The 16,855-nt window shown below is 29.3% G+C and overlaps 1 protein-coding gene across 3 annotated transcripts in view; it reads left to right on the top strand.

Annotated features, from left to right (window-relative positions):
- Positions 1-7,797, top strand: part of LOC107441765 (sushi, von Willebrand factor type A, EGF and pentraxin domain-containing protein 1) — a 411,941-nt gene extending 404,144 nt beyond the window's left edge. For all 3 annotated transcript variants that reach the window (XM_016055134.4, XM_071179755.1, XM_071179756.1), the window contains 2 exons: positions 5,768-5,944; positions 7,397-7,797. In XM_016055134.4, coding sequence (XP_015910620.3) covers positions 5,768-5,944; positions 7,397-7,599 — 380 coding nt within the window. In that variant the 3' untranslated portion in view covers positions 7,600-7,797. The remainder of the gene's footprint in view (positions 1-5,767; positions 5,945-7,396) is intronic.
- Positions 7,798-16,855: the final 9,058 nt, after the last annotated feature.

Genomic DNA, 16,855 nt, shown 5'->3' with positions numbered 1-16,855 from the left:
AGCATGTTAAATATGTAATTTTAATCAATAATTTAATATTTATATATTTTTCAGAACCAACATAAATAACTAAACTCCGATGAATATTAAAAATTCGTATGTGACTAGAAGCTTTGTCTTGTGCATCGACTGGCAGAAAATTCATGCCTGATCTTTGACCTATGTTCTTTATTCTTCTTGTATCATTTTTTTTTCTAAACTTATAAAGAAAAGACTTTTACTCAAGAGGAATTTCTATTTCTTTAAAATAAATGTAAGCAAGAAAAATATGCAAAGATTTTTTTTTATGTGCTAAAGGGAATTTTAATATTTCTTTTTACTGGAGAAAGTCTAAGTCTGGTGTATAAATTGCCATTCGGTGCAAAAGAAATAAAATTCTATATATAAAAAGAGGGAGAATAATGAAGATTGCTATTGCTGGAAGAAAAAAATATTTACAGATTCAAGCTTCTAAAAATCTTAAGAAAAAAACATGGTTTAGGAATTCTTTTTTCTATTGGGGATAAGGAAAATTTTGCATTTCAGAATAACTTAACTTGCACTGCAATATTCAAATTTTGCGTTTTCGAGCTATTTAAGTCAATTTCACGCCTGTTTGACACAACTAAAGGGTTTGGCGTAGTTAAAACCATATTTTCAAATTGTCTAGGCGATGACTTTTAAGAGCTTAATTTGGCAAAAAATAACTATGATTTCCATCTAAGATAAATGTTATTGTGCTGCTATCTAGTGTAAATTCCAAAAACTTGTTCAGTACTTTTATGGAAATAATAATAAGGAACAATTCCATGTAAAAAATTTCTACTGCCGTACAAATATTGCTCATCACTAAATTGTCCCAAGCCCTTCGGTTTTAGAAAAAATAAATTAATGATAAAATTGATAGAATTAGACTAATTTTATCAATGGAAAGAAAACCAAACCGATGGAATTGTTACAAATTAGTTTCATCATAATACGGAATATTTATCATCAAACGTGTTTAACAAAAACCTTTTTCCACAAGTTGATGCAAATATGTGTATTTAAGTAGTATAAATAGAGTAATATGAAGGAAATTTTACATTTGGAATAATTTAACATTTTAGAAAGAAATGTGAAAAAGAAAAAATCAAGTAAAGAGAAATTTTTAAGACAACAAGAAATTTCTTGAAAGTTAATCATGATCTTATCAGATATATTTCTTTTCAGTCTGTAGTTGAGTTGAAACAATGTTTTAGTTAACTAAAGAAACAACAGTTGACTTCTTTGTTAAACTCTTCTTCGTCTTGTATTTCTATGCTACTTTTATGACAGGTCATTTCAGTTAATAGTTATGACTTTAACCGCAAGTATCTACAGTCAACCACCTACTATTTAATAGTATTACTGGAACATACCATTACCAGAATGGAACAAGCTACTGCTGTCAAGCCATTAAATGTTTCGTTTTTTTTTATTCCTTTTTATTAAGTTTTCAGAAAACACCATAGCTTTAGGAACATGTTACTCATTTTATGAGAAGTTTACCATTTCTAAAGTTTGATAGTATCTAAACTGGTATATTGAATAAAATAGATTGAATATTTGAATAACTTCCGTGATTTTGAACCATTGTAATACTACATGTTTGCTGTCATTCCATATTCTCAGAAAAGAAATTTTAAAAAAATTCATCTTACACTTTGAAAGTCAGAAAACTACTTACTTAACAATTTGAACTTATGTATCATAATAAAAAAATAGCAAGTGGCGCGAAAATAACTCATAAATTGGCATAAACTTTAATTCAAACGAGTGTAAAATACCGTCTTTTTTATCGATTGGAAATCTCTATTTCCCAATATTATAACATCTACATTTATATCTACTTGTTTTTCAATGTTTTGTGTTTTAATTTTAATCAGCAATTAAAAAAGTATTTTTAATTTTGATGAAAAAATAAAAAGAAACTGTAAATCGTAACTTGCCCATTTGCTAAAATATAGACTTATGCTATCCAGACATACTTAGTGAGAAATCAAATACTTTAGAAGCCATTAAATATGCAAAGCACATTTTTGACGGTCTCATTCGATTTCTTTAATTTTGGAGAAATTATTTCGCATTTACCGTGGACTATGACAAATAACTTTCGTAGCAGATCTTAAACTTCCCCATCAGACAATTAACTGTTGTTTACATTGAGCCGACGTCTCCGAAAAAAGAATGCCAATAGTTTTTTTCTTTTTTCAACGTTAACCCCTTCCTTTTCGCTCCCGGGAAAATGACGGGGTGAAGTTTCTCCCTCTATTTCTCTCTCCCGTGAAATTTCCGGGCTGGAGTGTTCAGTAGTAACGCGGAAATAAGAATAAAACTAATTCATTTCTTTTGCCCGGAAAACATTTTATTTCTCATTTTGCACACCAGATGGCAGTACCGGGATATTTTTATGGTAATAGTAGATAGTTAGTTTATTTTGAACTAGATGTCAGCACTAATCAAATACGTGTAGTTGGCAAAATAGGCACTTTTATGACCGTTTTCTTGAAAATTAACCGATCGTTAAGGGGTTAAAGCCATGACTGAATTTTTGTTTTTTAAAAGTTGAATGGGGTGAGATAATATCAGATGATGAGAAATTTCCACAGTACGCTATGACCGTTTTGTTACAGAAGTTATTTTCTCTTCCTGTAAAAGAAACAGATTTCATGTCTCTGTGAGACAGAGTCAGTGTATTAGGACTGCATAAGAGGGTATTTGAAAGTTTTACAGCGGCCTAGGCCAATAGGCCCATACGCCAAATACAATGGAATACATTAAANATAAACTTAAAAGTCTGCCGGCCCTTATTAGAATTGTACCAATTGTACTGCCACCTTGCCATTAGAATCCGCTTGATTTCGGTCTTTGCTTGCCTAGGGATCCTCAGAACTTGGAGATCTATAATCTCGGAGCCAATGGCCTCCTTAGCTGCTTCGTCGGCCTCCTCATTGCACTGGATCCCCACGTGGGCTTTAACCCAATTCATTGTAATACCTCTGTGCCAATATGTTTTAATATTTTCAATCAGTTTTGAAATTGGTTCTGGGTCAGCCAGGGCCTGGAGGGAGGACAACAAGTCTGAAAAAATGGTAGCGCATCAGAGGGTATTTTCACTTCTTTAAAAAGCACCTATTAACGTCTTTCTGTTACAAGTTTTCTTATAAAGGCCAAAACAGTATACACATTGGGAATCGCAAATCAATATATAACCGAGAAGAAAACAAAAACGATATTGAAACCTGATCAATTACAGTAGACGACCTAGATGTTAACAACAACAAAGTAGGTTTAATTGATGGTTGAAACTTGAAGATGCTTCTAATATAATGGCTTTCAATTCCTCGCTGTTTCCTCCAGCAATCAAACCTGTCTTGTGGTTTGCTTATTTCAACTTCCTGTTCCGTGATTTGTCAGATTTCTGAATTCTTTTTACTTTTCCCACTGTAAAATGTTAGTATGCTCCCTCTGACGTATATACTTTTTTGTTTTCATTTCTTATAGGAATTTTAAAAATGCATATTAAAAAGGATCTCTTTACGGAACGCCTTACGTGTATCAAACAGTTGTTTTTACTTCTTACAAAGCACCTACTTGCCATCTGTCTGTAACAGACTAACTGTCTTGTCTGCATCAGAAATTGCTTTCTTCCTGTTGAAATCGCGAATTTATCGAATATCTCTAAAATATTTTGTCTACATGAAAATTTGTTTTCTCCTCCTATTCAAAATCATATATTTGTATGTTGTATATTTGTTGAGTCTACGTATTATATGTTATCATCACTTAATGAGAAAAATGTGGATTAAGCTTAAGAATTTAACAATTAGAATTTCAACAACGATTTATATAATTTATAATTTAATCTCAAACCTCAAAAAATAAAACATTCTGTGCATTTTATGGTCGAACATATAAAAAAAATCCTTTTTAAAAAGAAACGTAAGAGTTTTTCGTATCTATGTTTAACCTTGACAGAATAAGCTGCTTGCAAAATATGAATAAAAGATAGCAATCTGGAAATTTTCTTATATCAATATGAATTTTTAAAGAAATCTGTCAAACACTTGTGTTTGAAATTTTCCGCTATTCTTAGATAAACGAAGATTCCTAGCTTTCTCGAAGAATCAACTGAAATGTTATCTACATTTTATATTTAAATTCAAACTTATGCATTTATAAAAACTGCTCTCTTAGAAGAATTGGCTTAAAATTAAACCATATAAAGTCATGTGAATTTGCAACAATCTTAATCAAGTGCGGAAACCCTGTTTTTTTTTTCAGCTATAAAAAAAGTGAGAAAAAGAATCATTTGTTCGAAAATATGGTTCATTTTAGCACCTTATTATGGTTCCACTCAGTTTGAACAATATTATAACTTAACATGCTCTAATATTTTTTAATGTACAGTGTGCAAAAAAAAACACTACCCTGAATAACTTTTATTTTAAGAGTCGAATCTTCACGTTCTAGGACTCAATCTAAATGATTTGAGGGGCTGACCTCAAATCTAAGTAATTAGTACACACGATATTTTAAGTGTGAAATCAGACACAAAAACGCACTTTCTCTGAATAAACATACCCTTTTTCTTGGTGAATTCGGATTTCTGACACCTAAAATTTGGGGGGTGCCCGTAATCTGGAAAATATGGTCCCAATAGTTTGGCTAGAAGAGCGATACAAAGTTGGAACCCCTTACTGCCCATATCTGAAGAATTTTTTAAACTAATTGGAAAATTTTTGCTTTTTATTTTATAAACATATATTTTATTTTATAAAATTCATTTATCCAAAGATAATTCCATGAAAAAAATAACTTCCAGTAAATATTTATTATTTTTTTATTATTTTCTCTAATAACAGTCAAAAAATTATGAATTGCAAGGTAAACAATGTTTTACATCATTTTGAAGAATGTACACCGAAGAGCCATTACATTATGACCACCCTGCTGATAACATGTAGGGCCACCTTTAGCCCTCAAAACTGCTAGCACCGGCCGTGGCATTGATTCCACAAGGCGCTGATAGATAGTCGGAGGTATCTGGTACCAAGCGCACACCAACTGGTCCTGCAATTCCCTCACATTGAGAAGGGGTAGCTTGGCAGCACGAATTTGGTTTTCCAAGTAAGACCACAAATGCTCTATTGGATTAAGGTCAGGTGAATTTGGGGGCCAAGACATGACTTGAAAGTCACTGGAATGTTCCTCGACGATTCGATCCTTATGACATGGTGCATTATCCTGTTGGTCAACACCATCCCCCGCAGGAAAAACTGTTTCCATGAATGGGGGAACCTGGTCTGCAACTATGTTCAAGTAGCTTACAGACGTCAGGGATTGTTCTATGAGGATTATGGGTCCTAATGTGCCCCATGAAAACATTGTTCCTGGGAGAGAAACCATGAATACCTGGGTGAGCCCATTGTGGTCATAATGTAATGACTCTTCGGTGTAATTTTACATAGCAAAATACAAAATTTGTACAAAATTGGTTGAATAGTTATTCAGAAATCGAATTTCAGTCATACGACTTTTTTAAAATGGATGGTATATTTATTCGGAGAAAGTAAATTTTGTGTCTGATTTCGTATCCTAAAATATCATCTATACTTATTAATTAGCAAGCGTGTAATCTCCCTCTCGAATCATCAAGATTGAGTGCTAGATCAATAGTTATTTAAAATAGTCCGTTTATTTATTTACTTTCATTTTTTTTGCTCTTTTTTGCACACTGTTTCGAAATTAATGCATAATGTTTTAGAGGTAATCTGTGATCCTCCGGAAAATCCGAAGAATGGTTACCTACAAAGTAGTAATAAAGACAAATACAGAGGAGGAGATGTTTTGAACTTTGCTTGCGAAACCAACTACATGATGGATGGTACAGGCATCATGGTATGTCAAGAAAATGGTAGATGGTCGTCATCTGTACCAAAATGTAAGCACAGCCCATGTTTTCTGAAAAAAATTTCTTTAAGACCAAACACTTTTCTCTTTTTTGAAAGTCCCCGAATCGATCCCCTGATAATTTTAATTATTTGTTAACAGTATATTTATTAATTATTTGTTAATTGTATATTTACTAATTATCTATTAATTGTATAATCATTAATTAAAAGCTTCTAGACAATTTAACTAAATTTTCTGAACATAAATACTTGACCAATCATTGAAAAGTGAGTATTTCATCTATCGAAGCAGCACATTAGAACGAATGTTTTGAAGTATTTACATTTAAATACTAAATATAATTTTACAGTGCTTAGTTGCATTTTAGCACTTGCATTGAAATCGCGAAAAACTATTACATTTTCCTTAAAACTTAAATAAAACACCTGAACTCTAGGAGATGGTAAAGTAAATGTTTTTAAATAATAAAAATTTCTAAACTTTTTTATTTGAAATAGCTGGGCAGTTATAAATTTCTAAATAAGAATGTGGTCCTCTTGTCAAACTACTGGCTGTTCAGGGAGTGCCTTATTTTTTTCCAGAATTTAAGAGTAAGAGAAAAAAATTTATTTGATTGTTTTGTTAATCTATTAGTAAGCAAATAGAATAATTTTTGCAATAAAGTTTGATTCGATAATTTTTTATTTCACATATAAAACTTCTATAAAAACATGAAGACAAGGTGCGTATTATTACTTGCACGAGCAAAAAAAACATAATAGTAAACCAGAGTTGCCCTAAATGATTCCTGCATCTTCAAAGGACTGCTTATGTACAAGTATACTACGCAGTACACACAAATACAGGATATACGTAGAAAGCACTAGCAAACATACCATGTAAAAAAAGCGGTACATGCGTAGAAATAAACATACACTTACAAAGTGTGCGCACATGAACATACTACAAGATGTTTCATGTCAGCTTTTACTTTCACTCGGCGCACATCCAAATAGTAATCCAGTTCCGCCAATACGTTCAAAAGCGTGTTTCATTCAACGCAGTAATGAAGTACACTGAATAAAATTCCGGATCCAGTTTTACCACAAAATATTTTACTGCAATTTTTGCAATAATATTTATTTGATTAGAGTGATTCAGTGATTTTACTGCAATTACTATTATAAAAATTACGATATATCAGTTTTTTGTTACGTAATATGCTCCGGTAAAAATAGATGTTACGGTAAAAAATACCGCCACCTTGAGTGCCGGTACTTTTCACCATAAATTTGATTCGAATTTTTTTGCAATGTAATCCAGCGTTTTTGGCTTTGGGATACATAAAATTTATGCAATCCCAATACTCGATGCCAACAACTCTATATTTCTTATGCTTTATCAAATCCACTAACTCAAACTATTTTCAAACTTACCTGCTTTTATTGACGAATTTTTTTTAATGTAGAACCACAGCTAAAATAATATTCCATTGTTTTAGGTGTTGCGGCTTGTCAGTATCCAGGAATCACACCTGATGCCACTATCTCGCAGAATGTTCAATTCTTCTATCGCATCAACGATACTGTAACTTACGACTGTAAGGATGGTTTCGAACTTAGAGGGGCCAAAATGCTTCGATGTCTGGAAGATGGCAGATGGTCAAGTACAACGCCCACTTGCCATTCCACGAGGAAAGGCTAAATTGGACTGTCAAGCTTCAGAAGGGAACCTCGTCTTCCAAGATCGCTTCATTTTGAAAGAGAACGAACTTCGGTGCTTCAAAAAAAAAAAAGAATAATTTATGAGATATGGGTCCCAAGCAGACTTAGCAACTACAAAATATTCTGAAATGTAAAAAAAAAATTGTACAGTTAGTAGAGTTATATTCTGGAAACAAGAGTTGAAAGGTTGTCTTGATTTTCTCGATTTAATATTTAAACTTCCTTTTATATATAAAAGCAGTTCAGCTACCAGTGATTTAAAAAATAGAGCACAGCTACAGTAAAAAATAATTGTTTAAATTGATTTATTCCTTATAAATAAATATTTTGTAATACGAAATTGGAACTCACCCAATCAACCTAGTCACCATAATAGAATTTAAAAAGGCAACATAAATAAAGAATGATATTATGCGTTTATCGCTAACAATATCAAATTTACTTGAGCTAAGCAAATTTGTGGAACAATACTATATAAAACGTAACTCAATGTTAATTCTGAAAAAGGGGTATGTTTGTTGATAATGTTCATTTCTTTAAGGTAAAGTTACATCACATATTTCAGGCATTATAAAAAAAAATTTCATTTTTTTTTTGTTATTGATATAGAGCATGCGATGAATTGATATAACAATTATTGTGAGTTGTCAAACTCGCTTACAATAAGATCATAGGGACCAAAATAAGAATTTAGAAACTAATTAAACCCGTTATTGGTCGAATTTATCACAAATATGCACAAAAAAAGAGCAAGATAATGTATTAAAAAAGTATTCAGTTCAAAAATAATGTATAGAATTACAATTAAAAGTTAAAACTTGAGATTCCTGATTAGTCTCGTCATAAATAACTCCAGGACCATGAGGTTAGACTATGAGGTCATAAGGTGACAATGAAAGAGTAGGAAATTGTGAGTGGAATTGCTTTTTAATTACACTGAAGATTTTTAAAAAAAGCTCACAAAAATTTTTATTTTTATTTAAGTTTGCTCCTTTTTCAGTTATTTTTTGACTTACCAGGGACGTGGCAACACAAGAAAAACTTTTTATGCCCTTTTCGACTTGTTAATTTTTTTTACTTGTCTATGGAAAGACCTTCGTGTTTCTTCATACTTAACGATCTGTGAAAATGAATGCCCCATTAAAAATGAGAGTATATTGGACACACGATTTCTAAACATTTGATTCAAAAGTATGCGAACAATCATGTGAGCAACGGAATGTAAACTGAACTCTTCGCCCTCAAATATCTTCTTGGAGCCATTACAATGACCACCCACAATTTTGTTATTCTTTCATTACCACCTTATGGTTCCGTGGTTCAACTGGATTTCTGATTTGTCTTGTCAGGAATTACTGGATGTGTGATTCATGACAAGATTAATCAGGATTCTCACATTGTTACCCTTCATTGCTTATCTATTCACTATTTTTAAATAAAGGTGGTTTTTAAACTCTTTCAAAAATATGCGTTTTTTAGGAAACATCAAAACTTCATGACTGATGACTTCAATGAAAAAAATTCTCATAAATATTATTAAAGAAATTGTTATTAAATTCAAATTAGGCTCGTTGCAGCAATGTTTCATATAGGTTTTGAAACTAAACGGACCATTTTTTGAGGAAAAAAAAACCTAGTCTGCACGCAAGATTTCATTAAATTAGGACTCAATATTCAAGTTCGATTATCTGCGATACTTTAACAATATCTTTTCTTTATTACACGTGACGCAAAATAGAAAAAGAGATTCAATATTAATCCATTGCTGTTTCATCTCCTTATATTACTGTAATCAAAATTATGTACTTCTTTTCAATACATACAACATGATTTATTCGATAGACTAAAGAAAACGAAAGTGTAATATAGATAAAATGCTTGTCTTTTTGTTAATTTTACGTTCTTAACAGAATATGTATCTCTTAACATTATGAATCCTATAATTCTTACTTGTGACAATTAAATAGATATTCCTATGATAATTTTTCAACTTCTAATTACAATGAAGGGAAAAGTAATATTTTGAATATTGGAATTCGGTTTTTTTGAGAGAAAAATATGTGAAACTAATTCAGTCCTGTGTATAGGAGGCCAAAGGCTCAACGTTCTTTACCTATCCATTTTGGCTAATATAACATTCATATAGAAAAAAACAAATTGTTTTTAATTTTGAATGGCAAGGTATTGTTTTAATGAAATCCTAGTGTTTATGAATAAAGAAGAATGATCATATGAATTAAAAAAAATTAACTCACTTTTTTCCATTGTTATAAAAGCTTTCAAAATTTTCTGTACAATCAAAAATATTTTAATTTTAAAGTTTCTGATTTATCTAGTGTTATTTATTGCAAACTATATTCAATTGAAAGTTTTTCTTATAAATGAAACTTTTATATCATTGTCATTGTTTTGGAATGATATATTAGATCTTTGGCATTGTTTTTCTAAAAGAAAAAATGATAAAACTCGATTAAACTTATTTATCATTCATCTAAGATAATGGGAAAACATTTCGGAATTGCAGAAAACACTTAAATTATTTATTATAATTCTGTAAAAATTTATTTTGATAGTAGATATGGATATAGAAAGGGAAAATAGAAGAAAAGGGTCTTACATCATTCTGCTTATGTTTTAACCGGTAAGATGTCAAACATCTTCATATTATTGTTTATTAAGTTATCTGCTCAGAATTCTTCCTCTTATGATTTACCTTATTTAATTAAAAAATATAAAAGCAATTGATAAAATTAAAATTTAATCTAAGCTCAATAAATTAATAAATTATTTAAACATAAAAATATCTACATTCAACTCTCAATTTTACAATAAATGATTATCAGTATTGTGAAAAATCTAAAATACTGAATAGATTTTTATGGAAAATGTAAAAATTAAAGAAAAAATTTAAACTACTCTTACTCTAATATTTCTAGTCTGAAAATCGCGACATTCCTTATCAAATTTAACTTTAAATTTTAATTCCTCCCTTACTTTAAGTTTAACAAATTTTCCATGAGTTAAGAGAAATGTATAATGTTTTAAAAGCACAACCAACATTTACGACATCAAATTAGCTTTCCATTACTGAACTGCCATTGTGAGGGACCCAGGTTTTATCCTCCATGGCGGCATGAAGCTTCAAATCGATAGACTTGTTGGGAAAGAAAAAGATCGGTGTGTGTTATGCTGACCATGTTATTGTCATCATGCCGTTGATCTCGACATTGTGATATTCCATGTACCCCCTCTTAACTCTTGACCCACAATAGGTTGTTACTTGAATGTTTTACCCGTTAATGAAACTGGGAAATTAAAAGGGAATATACAATATTCAAAATTTTCTTCAATGTTACCACATATAATGAATACATACATTGATACATTGCCATAATAAATGAATGAGTAATTTTAAGAGTCTTTGTTACAGCAATATATCCTGGGTTCTAGCACTTCCCACCGAATTTCAAATTAAATTTCACTTTTTGAAATATGTAGTTTAACTTTACCTCAAAGTAGTTTCACAAGGTGAGAGTTTTCGAAAGTATTGGTAATTAGCTATAACAGTTAGCGTCTTTTCTCTGAATCATCATTTTAAAAAAAATCTTTTTTTATCTACTTGTATCAATTGTGAAAAATACATTAAAAGTGCGTTAGTATCTTAATGGACTTATTACCAATTTATAAAATTACACTTGAAAATTAAATACTTCGTAAATAATTCACATAGGAGGTGTCTTCCTGTCGAATTTTCTTTAATTTCAACCTCAAAGCTAAATATATTGTTCGTTTTCTTTCTTTTTTCTTTCTTTTTTTTTTTTTTTTTTTTTTTTTTTTTTTTTTTTTTTTTTTTGCTTTTTTTTCATTTCCAAGCAAAATTGTCGTTTAAGTTGTCCTTGGATTATTCATTTCATTTCATGACACTATTATTAATATTTTTTAACTATTATTTACAATTACACAATTATTATTTTTGTAATAATACAAATATTAAAACAAGCTATTTATTTACGTAAAAAAGATTTATTTCAGAAAAATATATTAATTATACTTTTTTCCTACACTTTAAACGTTCATGAAGAATAAACATATAATTGCTTCTTTCGTTCCTAATGCAAAGTGATTTTACTATTTAATTTCCAATTAATTAACAACGAAGGGAGAATAACGAATTGTAAAATAATTCACGAATTAAAAAATTAGAATAAAGAAAGAATTTCGCCTATTTCTTAAAGTAAATTTTAAAAGGTATCATTTGCTTACGATGCAACTGATATAAATAACTTACTTCTAAAATAGATTGCATATCAATATGAATACATATGCTAAAACTCCTAGTAAATATTTAGACTTTTAAAATAAGTTGTTCCTTTAGAACATTTGCAATGCTTTCACTGCCACTACTGATAAACAATATACACTTGTTATTAGTCTCAAAAAGAAAATACATTTGACTTAATATTTTTTCATAATGAAATCATAAGAATTACTGATAAAAGAAGAATACAAAATCTCTATTATGGTTTAAAATAAAAATATGATGGTACACTTTTAAACCATTTTTTCGACTAATGTAGATGCTCTTTAACGATAAGTATTTAACTACTTTGATAAGAAGACTTCAAGATTGAAATAAAATGTTTTAAGTTTGTGCTTATCACTACCTCATAAATGGAGAGCTTAGTGGATAAAGGTTTAAAGTGGCGTTTTAGTGAATCAGCTTAATTTAATGACCTAGAAGAAAAAGATTAAATTTTATCCATTTTTTAAACTCAAAGTTTCACTTTTTTCAATATGATGAAACCTTCATCCACTGAGCTGATGTTCCGTTGTAAAATTAATACCACCCTATCTATACCTATAAACATATCTATGTTACATTATTATTTGATCTCTTATAAAAGGTTGTTTCCAATTTAAATTTTCATGGAAAATTCTATTTAATAAAGTATAAAGCTAAGCTATAAAGTAGTAAAGCTTTATAAATTTTTTAAACTTAAAATTCCACATTTTTTCATGATATCGCTTTTTTTATCACTAATTTTCATTCATTAAGCTTTTCACATGTTTCATTTTAATTGAATACCATCCGATCTATATCTTAAAACATATCTATGTTTACTATATTATTTGATCTTTTATATAAAGATTTTCCAATGCAAGTTTTCTTCAAAAATTCTTATTTATTATAAAGTTACTGTTTTAGTAAATTGTGAAAACAAGCTATCTCCACTCAAGAGTTTTTTATATAATAAAAAACTTTTAATATAAATATTTACCAATAAATTAAACATATCTATTGATAACTGCATGGTCTTTGAAAAAGTTTCTTTATAACTTTAAGATTCTTACAAAATTCCAATTTATTGGAAAATTATTACTAATATAAATAAAGCAAACAAATGTTCTTATCTCAAAAGTTTTGTTACATGATAATTAGTACTTCGAATTTAAACCATTGCTAGACTATTGTTTTATCTTTTACAAAGGATTGTTAACAAATTCTCATTGTAAAAAAAATTTGAAAACAAATTTTTTCATCACAAAGGTTCTATTATACCTTACAAATATTTGATCCTAAAGTTAAACATATAAAGTTTTCAAATATTATTATATTATCTCTTCCAAAGTTTTTCCTCAACTTATGAATTCTTAATCCTTTGGTGCAGATAGAACACCGGTGTTTCTTTTGTATATTTTTTGTGATGCTCTAATTACAAGTAAAAATGCTTATTTGTATTTTTAATTACAAAAATACAGTCGAATAGTTATTAAAAAATCTGTTAGATTCTCGGAATTACATTTGTTCTAAAATATAAAATTCAAGAAAAAAATAGTTTGAAAAAAAAATTTATATTCAAAAATTTATAAATAATAGATTTTGTAAATTCAAAACTCTTAAATCTAAATAACTGAAAATAAGAGCAAATCTTAAAAATTATTGTTAGAAAGGTGAGCCATGTTTGAAAAATTTCACCTCTAACTCAAAAAGAAAACTGTTGTTCGATACTTTATTTCCCATACAAAAACTATTAAAATGCTAAATATAATACTTTTCATTCATTTTGTCCTAATTAATATAAAATAATTAAAAAAGTATAAAAAATATTTTTAATGAAAATTCTGCGTAAAATGGTTAATACAGTTCTAATTTGTAAAAAGGTATAATAAATATTTTTAATGAAAATTCTGCGTAAAATGGTTAATACCATTCTAATTTGTATAAAGATATAATTACAAAGTAAATAGTTTAGTCTAAAGTTTCATCACCAGAATTTCCATTGTCAACTTTTCTTAAAATTGAACATATTTAACTTTTTACAAATAATGTGGTATTTAATAACTAATTTAAAACGTGTTTATGTCATCAATTAATGTACATTTCTATGATAGATTCAAAGTTTTTACTTGCTTTTAAATAAAGAGCTGAATTGAAACTGTGAATTACCCCTTCTATAAACTGATATCATTAAACAACAAACAATGCAAGAAGACAACGAGGAGATTATGTGGAATCAAAACAAAACAAAAACTGTTTGTCGTGATTTTTGTCACAAGCAAGCAACTACTCTGTGCCTAAGACTCTATACCATATGATAACTTATGTTTCTAGGATTTATTCAAAAGTATATACTGCAGTGCTTAGATTATTTCAGTGTTCAAAACTAGAGCGACATATTGGATTTTCATGTTTTAAGCGTGATTTTACCTGCATTTATGTCTAGGAAAAAAATATTAGTTTTACTAGCTGAGAAAAATGTATTTTCTTGTAAATTGTTGGGTATTTCAATAGAAAGAATAAATAGATGCTGTTTACCTACGAAATGTTCTTGTTTTACTTGCTTATTTATTTATTTTAGATGCGAAATCTATTGATATTTAGAAATTACACTCTAATACAAATTAAGAAAAAGACATTTGTGACATAAAATTTAGATGTTTACCCATACACTGTGAAAAATTCCAGATCAAATTAATGGATTTTACGGATAATGCATACCCAAAGTGCGAACGCCTTTATACCGTAATTTGATCAAGCATTTTTTACAGTGTACTTTGAAATTTTGTCTTATTTCATTATCAAGTTGAAGGGGAATATTCAGGAAATACAAATCAGAGTTTCTTAAAGTAATCTATGCTAGTCACAACTGCAGTTGAGTTGAAAAAAGTATTCTATGCTACTAACTACTTTTTAAGTAAGATTTTAAAAAAAGAAAAAGCCTTCTGCTTTTTCCTATTAGTGCGAAAATCTGAACAAAATAATGTTTTCAGTCCAGAGTTTAAACCATAAACCATCTACTCACGACCGATTGTGATTGATGGTAACACTATGTGGAGATGCATTCTGATTGTAACGATTAAAATTTATGTTATAGTCCGGCATAAAACTCCAGTTGAAGCGTGAGCAATATAGCTACTTTAATTTTTTTGGCATCATTCTGAAGAAAATAAATTTGTGGGAAATATTAACTTTCATGAAATTTCGTACTCTGTTACAAATTTCTTGGGAAAACAGTAAAATAACAATGTATTTAGTTGTTATTTTACCATATTTAACCAAAACAATCAAATAATCATAAAAGTGATGGTATTTAAACTGTTAACTGGGAGGAAAAAAAATGTATTGACTGTTTTCACCTAATAGGGTTAAACAACCAGAATTTTATGCGTTCCAACTAGGCTTACATATGAAACCACTTAGTTCCTTAACAGGATACTTACTATAGCCGATGGGACTAATTTGTCAATCTCGTGACCAACTAAGTAAGGGTTCGATTCCCTGCAATGACACTATAATATTTCTTCCCTCATTTCAACATCTGAAAAGTTTCCAGTGTCTTTCACTTAGTAATGGCGTCTCTGGGCTATTAGAAAACGAAGATCTCGTAAAAGCATGGATAACAGCACCAGAGCTGCTTAATACGAATGTTTAGTATTTCCCATTCCACCTCGATTGATAACATCACCAGATAAACTAATTAAATCACATTTAGCTCAAATATCCTGTTAAAATCTTTACCGTTGAAAAACCATGCTAGTTGAAAATGGATGGTGAAAAAAAAACCTTAAAAGTAAACGAAATTTAACCCTGAACTTTTCAGTTAATTGGATTGACAGACTTCTGCCGGTCATTATACCGTAATTTTACAAAAAAAAATCAAACAGTGTAGATTTCACTGGTAATCTCAAAATTCATTCATATTTTTTACGTTTATGGATATTGCTCTTTTCGTAGTCGACTGCAGCACATATCTGCCGTGTGTTTTAATGAAAGAAATTAAAACTCCAACTTAAACTTTTACAAAAAAACTCATGAACAAAATTTTTATGTCCGAAAATTTAAGCTTCTCGAAGCAAAAGCAATTTTAGACGCTTTTTCTTTTACAACTTGGTATATTTGATTGATTTTCTTTTTGAGAAATTGGCAGCTCAATTCAGAAGTGTAAGGTACCATTCATAAGAAAAACACTTGCAAAATGTATTGCAACACAAAATTGAAAACCTAAAATAACTGATGGGAAGATATTTTGATTAAATATTATTCAGAAAACAACTTAAAATAAAAACAATATATACACGGGGAAAAAACTCTGATGAAATTACCGCACTGTATGATAATGACATTTCTGTGGTACCAAAAAAACGACAGATTTTCGGTTAATACCAAAATATAAGATATTTAAGCCATTTATTTGATGATTTTTCCATTCATATCGTTATGGTTTTCAAAACCGTAGTTCTTATTACTATACATTTGGTAAAAAATGCAAAATTAAAAATTCAATTTAACCAAATAAATAGTTTTCATGCTCTGCTCTAAGGTATCGTGATAAAATTACCAAATTTTACCACATTTACCAAATTTTATCGCATATTTTCTGTCAATTTTGCCAAAATCATTACTAAAGCGCTTCGATAAAAATTTCAGAGATTTTTGTGTATCCATAGAGCCAGAAACGCAGTAAAATTTGCCATATTCTGTTAGTTTTGACAATGCTTTATTTCCCAGAGTAAGGAATTTTCCGTATATATTTTATATATACGGACCCTCACTATAGATTTTAATATATTTAAATTTTTTTGTTCACAACAAAGGTATCAAATCAGTATTTATGGGAAGAGAAAAAAACGTGTTATGAACTAAAACCCTAAACTTGTATTGAACGAAACTGGGAGAAAATGAAAAGCTACTATTAAAATAACTTCAAATGTTTCAGTAGTTTCATTCACATAAT

The sequence above is a fragment of the Parasteatoda tepidariorum genome, chromosome 4 (assembly GCF_043381705.1).
Source record: "Parasteatoda tepidariorum isolate YZ-2023 chromosome 4, CAS_Ptep_4.0, whole genome shotgun sequence".
Taxonomy (NCBI): Eukaryota; Metazoa; Arthropoda; class Arachnida; order Araneae; family Theridiidae; genus Parasteatoda; species Parasteatoda tepidariorum.
This window is presented reverse-complemented; position numbering and strand designations above follow the sequence as displayed.